Source organism: Corvus cornix, chromosome 2 (assembly GCF_000738735.6).
Source record: "Corvus cornix cornix isolate S_Up_H32 chromosome 2, ASM73873v5, whole genome shotgun sequence".
NCBI lineage: Eukaryota > Metazoa > Chordata > Aves > Passeriformes > Corvidae > Corvus > Corvus cornix.
The window spans coordinates 91,923,741-91,937,774 of NC_046333.1; the positions used below are offsets into that span (position 1 = coordinate 91,923,741).

The 14,034-nt window shown below is 39.8% G+C and overlaps 1 protein-coding gene across 1 annotated transcript in view; it reads left to right on the forward strand.

Annotated features, from left to right (window-relative positions):
• The window catches only part of TMEFF1 (transmembrane protein with EGF like and two follistatin like domains 1), a 126,388-nt gene that overhangs the window by 69,064 nt on the left and 43,290 nt on the right, over positions 1–14,034 (forward strand). Inside the window, exons 3-4 of the mRNA XM_039549055.1 lie at positions 2,400–2,529; positions 8,789–8,815. Of these exons, the coding sequence (XP_039404989.1) occupies positions 2,400–2,529; positions 8,789–8,815 (157 nt within the window). The remainder of the gene's footprint in view (positions 1–2,399; positions 2,530–8,788; positions 8,816–14,034) is intronic.

Here is a 14,034-nt window from a genome sequence, read left to right on the forward strand (position 1 = left end):
CTGTCAGGCTGGTGGTGTGACCACTTCCCTGCCTGAACACTCTCTGGGTGAAGAACCTTTTCCTGATATCCAACCTAAACTTCCCCTGACACAACTTCAGGCCATTCCCTTGGGTCCTGTCACTGGTCACCACAGAGAAGAGATCAGTGCTTGCCCCTCCTCTCCCCTTCACGAGGAAATTGTAACTGCAATGAGGTCTGCCTGACAGAGGGGTGTTTTGGGGAGCAGAGCGGCACAACTATTCACAGCCACCCCTGAACTGAGGCCAAGACTGGCACAAACTTCCTTCAGATTGAGGGAAATGGATGACAAATTTCAACTTGTTTGAAACAGCTATAGTGTCATGGCAGCAAGAGCTCTGCAGGCTGAAAGGTCTTTTGCTGTATTTTGGATAAGTTTTACAAAACCTGAATGAAAATCTGATCAACATCTAGTGAGTGCATTAGGAACCAGTGGGGGAGGTAAGATGGGGTGAGGTGGGGTGAGAAGAGAGAGAGACATCATGGGGCTCTCTTTCAATCTCAGTCAGAAAGGCTTGACAACAATCAGTTTAATAAAATAACTGCTTCAGTAAGACAGAATAGGAAAAGGAGCAAAGTGACAATGAGCAAATCTTACAACCCATTCAGATGTTGGGAACTCTGAAATCACACAGCACTGGATGAAGCTCGGAAGGATTTTCCCATGGCACCCTGCGCTGAGCAGATCTTGCCCATGAAGAGATGCTCTCCATTTTGGTCATTTGAGGTATTAGAGGACTTCCTCACAAGAAAACAACTTTACTCCTAAAGGACACTCGCAGGAGAACTTTTGGCTGTACTGTACCAAATCACTAAAGGCTTACCAAACTAAAAAAGGAATCCCTTCACTTTTCATTTTCAATCCTCGGGATGAAAACCTGCAAATTTAAAACATCACACAGAGACTTAAGGAGAATGGAACATTATCTATTGAACAGAGAATTATCTATTGAAAAGTATTGTCCCGCTCAGGAGTTGCCTAATTATTCTCTAGAAATGGCTGTTCAGTATGGCATGTGATAGGACTGATGGCTGTGGTTGAGTGTCTGAGAGCTACTTACTATGGGAAAGTATTACAAAACTGTTAGAAATAATTTTCAGAGCTGTCAACATGATTTATTTCTGTCAGTACCTGTTTAGTTCATTCTCAGTTGGTCATCTATGGCAGGATGACAAAGGATTGGAGGGTAATACCCTTAAAAATTATGTTTTAACAATTGAATATTTTGACCTTTATGTATGTCAAAGCACGAAGAAACTGTTGTGCGAGAGACTCTCATTTGGAATTTGGATAAGAAACTCTTGTACTTTTAAGTCATTTTAGCTTAGCTAATATTGTTTCTGCTTGCAGTCTGATGGGTTGAACTACACCAGTTTAATCATAAACTTTATGTGGTTAAAAAATTTCTTGGCCACTGTATTTCATCATTGCTTCTTGGTTTTTGTTTTTGGTTGGGTTCTTTTTACATTGGGGTGTTGAAGATGGAAAAGGTGTCTGACATTACAGTTACCACTGCACCCCCAAACAGGGAAATATCTCCTTTTCCATGCTGTGAAGCTGGGTTTGGGTCTCCAGTTCAGCAGGAAGTCGTGCAGCACTCTCAGATGTTAGGCAGGTTGGTGGTCCCAGGATTTCAATGCACATTATGCATTTTTATAATCCATCTCCCTTAGAATTTAAGAAAACAGCAAAATACAGGCAGCTTCTGCAAAAGCTATTCTGAATGATAATTCTTCCTTTCTACCTTTCCTTCTTTTTGTTTGTACCAAATTCTACTAACTTTAAGATTTAAATTTTTCAGTGTAGTAATAAAAAAGCATTATTATAGTTGTTGACCAAGAAAAGGCTCATGATGCTCTTGAATTTAATGAGAATGGTGATTGTTTTCCACCTCCTTTGAAAGAACGTTCTGAACAAAAAGGTCAACAAATCTCCCTTTAAGCACTGTTCTCCTTAAATTCTCCTTTGCTTGGTTTCATCCCCCTGGGCCTAGTCATACTTTCTTGTATTATCTTGAAGAAGTTTTCTCCTTCCTCAGTGTTCATCCTTCAAATACTTCTGGATGCCTGGCATATTCCCTCTAGCCAGTAAAAAGTCCCACCATAGTTATTTTGTGCTTTTAATCTTTCCTACTGAATTCCTATGTTCAGTCCATGTGGAGTTAGACTATTATTTCAGTGATCCAAGAGGAATACATATAGTAATACTGAAAAACTAATATATTTCAAATCTTTCTTTAGCAAAAAGAGTTATAAGTTGCTGTTGGTAACACAACTATCTTCATGTTATTATGTTATTATATTCATGTTATTAATATGCAGTTGAGATTAATCACCTGATTTCTGTATGACTGGGTTATTTTATAATTTCTTTTCCAGTGTCACACAAACTATATTCCAGTTTGTGGATCAAATGGAGACACTTACCAAAATGAATGCTTCCTCAGGAGAGCTGCTTGCAAGCACCAGAAAGAGATAACAATGGTATCAAGAGGACCTTGTTATTCTGGTATGTAAAACATCATTTTGTGTCACTAATGAATGATGTTTTATGGTTAGCTCTTTAGTTTTGCCCTTAATTCCAGCAATTAAAATTTTGGTGCTTTTCATAGAATGAAATAATGTGGAAAGCCCAAGTCCTCTTTAGGAATAGAACCTTTTGCTAGATAAGAAGTCTGCTATATCTTCTGATATGCTAACAGATTAATAAATAAACATTACAAGTTGAAGTACTTTATCTGGGAAAATAGATTATGAATGCTTCTGTGGTGTTTATAGAGGAGCCTTGATATTCATCAAAAGGCTTTCAACAAATTTGGAGCAGACTCCAAATTAGCCATTTCTTTAGGACTTTTATTTTTTGGATATAAAGAATTAGTGTGACATCCAGCAAGTGACACTGATCATCCTGACTGCTGCTCTACCTGTATCCAAGGCATCATTTTCAGGTCATTACACTGAAGATATGCAAAACTGACAAAATCATTCTACCTGACCTTTCTAATGCACTAGCCTTTTTTGTCTTTCCACACACTTAAAGCATAGATTTTCTTCATCTTTCAAATACATGGGGCAGGTTTTCTCTGTCTTGAATATTGCAACGTGCTCTTTGACACGGAAACTTTAGCCACCAGAGGTGTTCTGAACCTCTGGGTAGATTCAAAGCTGGTGAGACCAGACGCATGGCTGGCTTTCTCTGAATGAATAAATAACTCAGTAGTGCCAACAACTGCAATCTTTGGTACATAAATAAGACACAGAAAATATGAAGTTGTGGGACATCCCTCATCTTTGGATAGAGAATAGCTACTCAGATTAATCTAAACAAAGTTACATCTATATGGTAGCCAAAAGCGTGACCATGGGTCAGATGCACACTCCTTACTAACTTTATGTTGGTAATTGCAGTGACAATTTAGAGTTATCAGTCCTGGAGCTCACTGGTAGCTACAGCATCTTATCCAGAAATTAGAGTAAATGCATGTGCAGGATACCTAGTCCAAGCCCTTGCTGCTGCCAGTCCCAGTTACCTCATTTAAATGCAGCATGTTTCACACCAGCTGCTCTAAGGCCTTTGACTGCAGCACACACCTATACTGAGGTCTGCTCATGTTTACTGAGGTCCAAAACAATCTGTGTTGTTGGTCCTAATACAGAAGGAAGCCCATGTTTTGTGCCCAGCTCAGAAGCATAATTCCAGCATCCCTCAGGCAGATGACTAAATCTGCTGCCTTTCCCAATCTCCCACCTGTAAATTATGTGCAGATTCAGCAGAAAGAGGAAAAAATGAAATCCAGTCTGGGAGGACTCACATATTACTATAACAACACCAATAAATATGAAGGTTTGAACTGAGGATGTATAAGTAAATGTTAAAGTATAAATATTTTTTAATTTCATGCCCTAATCATTTTACTAAATGGACACACAGCATGAAGGTTTCTTTCTCTCACTCAAACAAAATTCTAGGATAATGTTTTTGGAACAACAAAAAGTGTATGTTTCTATGTGCATTCTACTCTACCAAGAAAAAGAAATTTCAAAATGAAAAATCGATTCTTCTCAACCTCAGTTTGCTGTCAGCTAATTACTACGTTATTCAGCTAGTATGGGAATTTTTTTTCAACCTTCCTCTCCTTTTCTTAAAGTCCTCCATAAAACCCAGGAAATGCAGCATAATTTTTAGCACTTAGTGTAGCAGATTAAGAAACATGCTGAAACACAGTGCTCCAGAAAGTACTGAAAACACATTTGTGAAACTGAGGTTGTGATTCAGGCTGCATACTGCACCTACACTGGTGCAACTTTAAGTGCCTCAGCAGAGCTCCACTAGAACAGTACCTGCTGCTCCCTGAGTGTCTGATGTGCTTCAGGTGGCGTGAAAATATTGGATGATAAAAGCCATCATCCAGAACCTCTCCATGCCCTGCCAAGATGGCAGCATATTTGTGCTCTTGATCTGTTACATGTATAATGGAGAATCAGATACTGAAATGAAAAAATATTTTGTAGACCCCCATAAATTTTCACTGGGTGCCTTTGAATTTGCTATTACAGTGCTTTGTTCTAGGGCATCATTGGGAGACAAGTATAGATTCACTGGTCTCCTATCAGAGTTTTGTTTTTCAAAGCAAAGCTTCATCCTGGCGGGATGCACCCAAGACAATAGGATGAAATTCCTCCTTAGTGTTGTAACAACTGTTCAATATTTAAAGTATATCAGACTTCTGAATCTCATACAGGAATGAAATATTTCCCATTTGCTAGGGATTGATACCTCCTGTAGCTACGGCACTGGAACAGACTATACTGAGTGATTTAGTCACTAAATCATTATTCTGTTTCTTGCCAGGTAATATTTTGGTTAAATTTTACAGACATAGGTGATTTGCAACCTATTTATTTATTTTGTTTGTTGGAAGGCTGTCAGAGTTTCAAGATTCTAAAATAAGCAGTGTTTAAAAAAGAGTCAATTATAGGTGCTTTAGGAATAAACAAAATGCAAGTTTTGACATTAAAAATGGTTGTTCAGAGAAATGAAAGAGAATGTATGGTTGAAATTTTGAGTCTGCATATACAGGTTTTAATACTGATTTTGACTGCTGCCAGATTTATATTATATGCACATGAAAATGTAACCACACAGTGATGTAGTACTTGATTAAACTTGCAGTTTCTCAATGTACTGTATATATTTTGAAGCCATAGTCCATTGTTTTCTGTTGGGATTTCTAAGTTTAAAAAAAAAAAAAAAAGGAGAATAAAGCTATTTGCAGAAGTAGAAACAGACACAGGAATTATTCTCTTAGGAGTGGCTTATAGAAGGGTCTGCTTGCTTAAAATTTGTTAGTGGACTGTTTGCCCTTCTGTTTGTACTTAGCAGTTTGGAGCTGCTGCCCTAAATGGGGAAGAGATGGGTTCAATTTTCATGCCAGTTTGAGTTAAAAGCCATCCCTCCTGAATGAGAGAGGCTGCAAGAGTTTTTGGGTTTGGGGAGTTTTTCTGCCTCTGCACCAAAGCAGACCCACAGTACAGAAATGGCTCCTGTTCAGAAAGAACAAAAAAGGAAATTCTGACTGTAGCTGAGTGCTTACAGCATCCAGATGCTGTGTCAGATCCAAGTCCTTCTTTGTGTATTTTATCCAGAAACTCCTTCATGGATAAAAGCAGCTCGCAGCAGAAGCCTGTATATTTGTGTATTAGCATATTTTTATAGAATCATGGAACGGTTTTGTTTGGAAGGGACTTTAAAGATAATCCAGTTCCCACCTCATGGCCCTGGGTATAGATATATTCCATTAGACCAAGTTGTTCAGAGCTCCATTCAGCTGGGCCTTGAACACCTTCAGGGATGGGGCATCCACAATTTCTCTGGAGTGCCAGTGCCTCACAGTAGAATTTCTTTCTAATATCTAATCTAAACCTACTGTCAGCTGGAATCCATTCCCCTTTGTCCTGTCACTACATCCCTTGCACAAAGTCCCTCTCCATCTTTCTTGTAGGCTCCCTTCAGGAACTGGAATGCTGAAATTAGGTCACCCCAAAGCCCCATCTTTTCCAGGCTGAACAAACCCAATTCTCTCAGCCTTTCTTCACAGGAGAGGTGCTCCACGCCTCTAATGATCTTGGTGGTCCTTCTCTGGACTCAGTCCAATAGGTTCGCATCCTTTCTGTGTTGGGGACCTGTGAGCTGGATGCAGCATTCCAGGTAGAGTCTCAGGAAAGTGGAGCAGAGAAGGAGAATCCCCTCCTCACCCTGCTGTCCACACTGCTTTAAGGAGAATCCCCTCCCTAACCCTGCTGGCCACACTGCTTTGGTTGCAGCCCAGGACACCTTTGGCTTTCTGGGCTGCCAGTGCACAGTGACAGTTCATGTCCAGCTTCTCATCCACCAGCATTCCCAAGTCTTCGTCCGGGCTGTTCTCAATCTTTATAAGTCTACTTGAAAAAGGGTGGCTTAAGTAAAGGTAGAGGTCAATCACTCCTTCTCTAATTACTGACCAGTGGCTGGGGGAATGCTGTTTGTGCCCAGCATCTCCACCTGTTTGGGCATCTTTCTTGACAGATCTTGGTGCATGAAGGCAACTTTTGAAAACCCTGAATTCATTAAGGGCCTGAAAAGAGCAGGGCTGCTTGTCCAAGTAAGCTGGAAAAAAATGCTACTCTTTTAACCAGCAGCTGCCTGGGAAAATCTAGCCAAGGCTCAGGGAAAAAAACAAGCAGGAACACTGGCTTAGTTTAGCATGGTTACCCTGGAGACTAGCATCCTAGCACAGCTCCCAGGGAAAAGTTGAAAATGATACAGTGTTCTAGAGGATACACTTCTTTTTCTTTTTAATCGCCTTTTGGGAACTGAAAGTCCAGAGAAGTGGAAATGAATCTATCTTGCTGCTATGATGTCCTGCCAAGTGGACTTCATGTATATCAAGCCAATGATCTATAGAGAGGGGTGGTCTGAGCATCAGCTCTATGATTTACAGGGCACTCTCCATGTGTGTGGCTGTACCAGCCCTGCCCCACACACACAGGACACAGCCAGAGCCCCTCAGCTGGGGCTGAGCAGCATTTCTCACCTTAGGGCTGAATGCACAGGGGAAAACAGTCAAGGGAGTGGGAGTTGGAAACAAAAATATGGAACAAGTCAAGCTTCTTTGAGACATTTTACCCTTTGTCTTTCTTATGAGTTACATGTTGGACTTTCTCCTGTTTGTATGTCAGCTTCCTCTCCCCCAAAACAGCTGATGACACAATTTCACCACCACAAATAAGCCTATATATTAACTCATATAAGTAAATTATACTCCTTCAAGTTTCTTAATGAAGCAATACTGCATCATAAGGCATATTTCTCAGTGACTCAACAACGACATTTTATATGGGATTGTCTGCTTTGTCAGTAAAGTGGGTCACTATCAATGGAAAAACAAACCTGCCTGTTTTTGCACTAATTTCTGTAAGGTAAGAAGCTCGGCCTGTTAGACACCAAGTAGTGGCATAGGAGAAAAGAAAGGAAAATTAAAGTGAAAGAAAAACAAATCTCTATTCCTGATACTCCATGTGACAGGAGATTATTTTCAATGTGTGAAGTGACCCAGTAACGTGGAATTTCACACTTTCATCCACGCACTAGAGGGAATTATTCTTAGAAATACAGCTCCTTAAAGAAAAGCAGGGGAGGGAACTGAGCAAACAGAGCGTTTGGTTTTTCCTCTGATGCGAACAACGACCTCATGTGTGGAGGAAGTAAGATTCCCACTCCTCTCTCTGTCTGGCCTCCTTCTTCTTTCAGTTTTTTGCAAATAAATTCAGCTGCCTTCTCCATCACCAAAGCAGGCATGAAAGGAGAGATGTGGGATGAGCAGAGTGTGTGCTCTGCTCCTCTCCTCAGCTTCCAGAGAAGCTAATCTAATGGGAATGGGGAACAATTCACAGAGAGTAGTTGCCATTCCATTCTCTCCTCTCCCCCTCCTTTGAGCAGGAAAGACAGGAAGTTTTGTGACTCAGAACATGTGTTTGAGGGCTTGTCTTTACTGCCGTGCAAGCTGAAGCCTGTGCAGAGTGCTGCCCAGCAGGATGTGCATGCAAAGTCCCTAAACAGCTCCGCAGTGCTCTGAAGTAGAGTTAGTTGGCCGGGGGTGGTGAAGAAGCTCAAGTCCTGCTGACACTTGAACTGCTAATGCAAGTGGGATCCAGTCGAAAGCTGTCACTCCTCAGATGCTAATCCAGTCAGTCAAATGTCAATGAAATAACTATGCCATTAGAGCATCTTTATGTGAAGTGACTGACGCAGCTGAAAGAAGCTATTTTGTCATTAGATTACTTAAATCAGCTTTACTTGGAGGATTAGTTGTCTTCTGGAGGTACTTCTGCAGTCAGGTGATCAATGTGTTACTCCTTGAAGTACCATTCCCAGGGCTAGAGGGTAAGGAAAAATAAACATTCCCAAAATCGGACTTTGTACTCTTCATGTCTTTTGGGTTTAACAAATTTTAATCTCTAGCAGTTGAAAAGAGGCTAGGAAAGCAATTTAGTTTCAGTATTGAATAATGCTGTTCCTTGAGTAACATCTTGACAGGGAAGAGAGACTCGGGCACAGTGAGTATGGATAGACCATATTAGAGGATGCCAGACCTTATGTGGGATGTTTGTTTTTACAGCTGGCTCATGAAATATAACATCTGTGTCATGTTCCTGAACAAACAGCTGCTCCTGGAGCAATATTTTCATTTGCTTTCTTGTTTTTTTCTCCCCCTCTGTTTCTTTTTCAGATAATGGCTCTGGGTCAGGAGAAGGAGGTGAGTACCAAACTTTGCTTATATTTGCTTTTGGCCTTTCTTTTTAACTAATGTGTGTCAGTTTTATACACATAATATATACACATGGCTACTGTATACCACATGAATTGTGGGAAAATTATGGCACTTAAAATAAGCTTTAATGTCGCAGTGTTATTGGACCATCTCAGAACAGTACTGGTAGAGGAATAGGTTGTAGTGTGCATTTGACCAATATTGTTGTTTCAGATTTGACCTATATAATTTTTCATTTGTTACCAGCAATATAGTGCAATATTTAGATCCCTATTTCACCTGTATTTCTCTCCAGAAAATGTCCATTCACAATAAATTTCTTACAATGCTTTTCCTTGCATTCATTTCCTTCACGTCTAAAGTATCTAGTTAGTTATTACCTTATGCTTGGTAAAGTTTGTTGCCTAAAATATATAAAAATTGCATTATGATATCTGTTTATATAAAATATTTTACATGTTTATGTTCAAAGCTGTATATTCAAAGAGGGAATGTAGCACAGCTGGTAGTGGTAGAACTGCTCCTATCTTTCAACATATCTTAATCTTCTTCCAAGGATTAAAAAAAGATTATCTTAATTCTGTCTTTGATATTACTAGCAAGAATACATATAGAATGAAAAATGTGAGACACACATATATACAGGCACAGAAAAACTGTTTTGCTTTTAGGCTTTGGTAGTATTAAGAAGGTGTTGCATTTCATACTGATGGCACTGAGTTTTAAAGTACTGTAAATCTTGTATAGTTATATGAAAATGTGTTTTTGTGGAAAACCATCAATGGCATCACAGTGTAACTAAATGTAACAGCTACCTTTTCAAAAATCAGGAGCTAGCTGCCTCTTTTTTCCTGTATGGAGGTGAAGGGGAGGCATTTCCCTCCCCCTTAATAAGATGCTATCAGTAAATTCCTGGGCTGCTGCTAGGACAGGGCCATTCTCACCTTTGTTTGTTTTGGGGCACTGTCTGAAGGAAAAATCTTCTGCTCAAACATTTCCTCTTCTTACCCCACAGGTGACTTTTCTGGTGCTTCACACTCTTTCCCCAGCTCAGTTTGCTTCTCTTTTCCCCTTTGTTAACAGGAATAACCCAGTTATTCTTGGGTTATTTGTTAACTGGGAATAACCCAGTCTGTTATTCCACTACAGATGCTCCCTGCAAGCTGAGCTTTCTGGCCTTGGTACTGCTATGCAGTTCTTGCAGGAGACAGATGACAGTAATTTAGTTCATGTTTCACTTTTACTTTTATAACAGTTTTAGAAAAATTTGAATGCCGTTGAGATTAGTTGGGTTTGGATTTTTTCAGTATTTTCCAGATGCCTACAAAAATCCCGTTTAAAGTCCCTTGTAATTGTTACTGTGTTGGTTTGGAAGAGATTGGCAGCCAACTGATAGATGTCAGGATTTTTTGGGTAGCTTTATGAGCAGTTTGGAAAAGCATAGGCCAGAACATGCTGTGTTTTGTTGTCTGCTCACTGGAGAGGTGAAAGGTTCACATTCAAATACACTTGTTGCTTGATTTGAGGCAGGAGGCTGAACCCAAATCCACCTGTGGGCATAAGAGAGGCTCAAATGGGTTTCCCTTTGTCATTGCTGTTCTTTTTGTTCTCACTTGAAATGTTCATTGAGCCTGGGACAAAGAGATGGAGAGGAAGGATTCGTGCTATGGAAAGGCTTTGTTAGCTGGGGCTCAGCATGCCAGTGCACTTGAATTATTTATGCAAAATTGAATGCCATAGGCTTAGGAGGTTTGGTGGTCCCTTGATACCCTGCAGAAGTAGTTGGTGTGGGAGGTGGAATATGTAGATTCAGTTCACTTCAGGCATAAAGAATTGAATCTGGTTCCCTTGGCCCCAGGTGAGTTTCTGCACTGCCTGGGTATTGAATTAAGAAGGAACAATGTACCTACTCTGTCCTCCAGCAGTTTTGTGACATTAGCCCTTCTTTTATTGGGGTTTCTTTTGAGTGCCTTTGGGCCAACTGAAATGTTCCTTCTTCTGTTCAGTATGAAAACAGTTGGGTTTAGTTCTCAATTTTAGGTTAAGAAAAAGAAAATTTAAACAATGAGAAATTGAATATCCTGCTTGGCTCTTCTTCCTTTTTTTTAAATACATCGGAGGCTATTTGTGACACAGTGAATTATTCCTGTCCCTGTGCATCTTCCTCGCTGAACTGGGTGTTGAGTAATACTTCTGTGGGACAGTTGGTTAGTCTTCAGCATGTTGAGTCATTTTCTGTGTCTGAAAGCAATCCTTCAAAGGATGGAATCCACTGTTGCTTTGGTTATTGAACTCTGCTCTGGCTGAAAATTCAAGGATACTTTCATATCTGGAATTTGTTTTGGTCCATAATTCAAGTAGCTGTAAAAGTGTGACATGAAATCATTAAAACCCAAAAGGATTTATTGCAATTTAAAGGAATTTAGAATTAAAACCAAACTTCTAGAAGAGTGATGAACATACTGAGGATGGAGATGCATTGTTTAGAATCCAAACAAGAAGAAAGGATAAGAACCCAGGCAGAGGGTAGAGGTGCTCTACAATGCCCTCCACAGTCCTGCCTCCCTGGTTGTTTCAGCTATGGGACTGTCTGCTGCAGAACTGCATCCTGGCCCAGCCTTCTCCATTTCCTTTTGGCGGAACTCAGGATATACTGAGATATAGTAATCACCCATGCCGGAATGTTTAATCTCATACTCTTGGATAAGGGTGCTCCAATGGGAACCTAATTCCCTGGGGAGCCTCTGTGCCCTACCGGTTAGGTACAGCTACTGCTTGGAAGCACAAGGAACCTTCAAGGGAGGTGGAAAAATGCAAGGATGAGAGAGAACCAGCAAGCAAGCAAACTTACTGGCTTAGAAACTTGTGTTTTCTTCCTAGGATTTGCATTTCCAGATGTTGATCACAGAATCAGTGTTCGCTGTGTTTCTTAAACATGCAATTAGTGTGATTGTGTATGCACCAGTGATGCTTGCACACATGGAATGGATGAGCACAGCTGCTTGTGTGCATTCAGGAAGCATCGCAAGTGCTGTGCAGATGCCCTGCTTGCTTGCTGGTGGATTTTTAAGAAAGTACTGGGAAAGCATCAGAGTTGTGTTTTTCAGTTGCTATAGTTCTGCCTGAGACAGTCTCTACTGCTGAAATAAGCTGTTGGCCTCATGTTTATTTAAGATTTGTGCTACTGATTCACACTGTTCTTTTTCATTATCTGCATTTCATTGCAGAACAATCTCATTAATGATTCTGAGACCTGACTGCATGCAGATTCTCCCTCCTACTCCAAAACTGTATGATGTTAATGCATTCATTTCTACGTTAAGAAAAAAAAATAGATTTAGAAACAATTCAAAAATCCAGAAAAGTCCTCTTCCTCAAAGTTAGTTTCAGACAATATCTTCCCTTAGAAGTCATCATGTGCTACAAGAAAAAACAAACAACTAAAGACCGTGGAACTACTGGTTCAGGTTCTCCACAAATCATGTTTACTGCTAAAAAGATACTAGGTTTTAGGAAAAGAATTAAGAGTGGGAGAATTTTTTCAGCATGCCTGAATGAGATGAAGCAATATAATTTTTAAGGATGACACAATTGTCTAGTTGCCCTCTGACATTCTGAATGAGCTAGTTCCATTTCTATGCTCTGTTAGCATTGATTTGTAATAAAATTACCCATTTTTCTAATTTCAGAAGTCTGAAACTTCAATTAACATAATAAAAATTGTAGTTATGAAACCAAGCAGTAGGTCATTTGTGGCAATGGGTATCCCAAGCCACTTCTAAGAAGAATATATGAATGTTAATTCAGAAATGAGAGAAATTTCAAAACCCTCAGTATTCTACCATTATGTTTCACCCCTGCAGAAGGCAATGTCAGAGAGCAGAGACTCAGACTTTAAAGAGTTGCTTAGCTGGGGTCATGGCTGAAGATGGTGGGATCCTTTAAACTTGCATCTAAGATGTGGGCTTCTCTCTCTATTCTCATATGAATCATTCTGCATTTTCCCTGTTCTGAAGAATACAGTCATAAAATTAGGCCCTTTGTTTAATCAATGTTTTGTTAGAGTTTGGGGCAGAACTGGGGAAGGAGCAGGTACAGACTCAGATTTGTGTTCATCTCCGCCTGCTGTAAATTGCAACACTATTTGACCCGCTGGATGTATTTCCACAACTTGTAGATTGGAGCACAAAAAATGATTCTCAGACTGTCACATGTGCATAAAAAGGTAGATTGCCAGCTTACAGCTGTGACTTTGTGATATAGTAAGGCCTTTGCAAGAACGCGTTGAAAACCATCAGCATTTGTTACATAGACCATGAAAGAGCTAACAAATGGTAAAGGCTTTTCAAGCCAGCCTCTCAGAAACAAATCACTGTCCTAGAAGAGGCAGGTTCTGTGCTCTAGTAATCAGCCAACAAGGGTGAGATTTCTAAATGTCCTACTATGCCCATAACATTAATTTTTAATTCGTTTTGTTCAGTGTTTGTCTGTGTACCTGAGCAAAATGCCCTTTTGATATTAGAAAAGTTGTAATGGTAGTTAGACAGATGGCACCCAATCATTTCAGCCTTTTCAGCTAAGTAAATAGCATGCTTGCAATACATATAGCTAAGTTAATTATTATGAAAATAATTTGTTTTGAATTTCTAATCCCTCTGAAATTTAATAACTGAAGTATCTTGTGATGAACGTCTAGCAGATTGCATTTAGTAATTAATAAATTGATATACAGTATGTGCTTTTTAGCAGGCTGCCATCTGTTCCTTCCCCTCACTGGGGACAACACTTATCCAGTAATTGTCACACAGTCAGGGTGGAATAAACACATACAATTTAGAGCCTCGAATATTTTCTATTTTAATTTGTAATAGTGCTACTGATTTGTTTTAATGTATTTTAATATGACTTGCGGAAACTTGACGGTGATTAGCACCCTGGATAGGAGGTAGCATCACGTCTTTTACCTATTTAATGGTGTGTGACTTAGAAAGATTTAAGTGCGGGTTCCATCACGTGGCTTGTCACTGAGTATCACTTTAGCTGCAAATAGCCCTATATATTTCTGTCAAGATCCTACTCAATGTAGGTAAAATTAACACTGAAATAAAACAAGCAAGAATTGCTGTTTTTTCAGCAAAGGTTCATAAAGGCAGAGGCGAAGGGCCTGAATGTTCAGGCATTGTGTTTGTGGAGACTTATTCTAA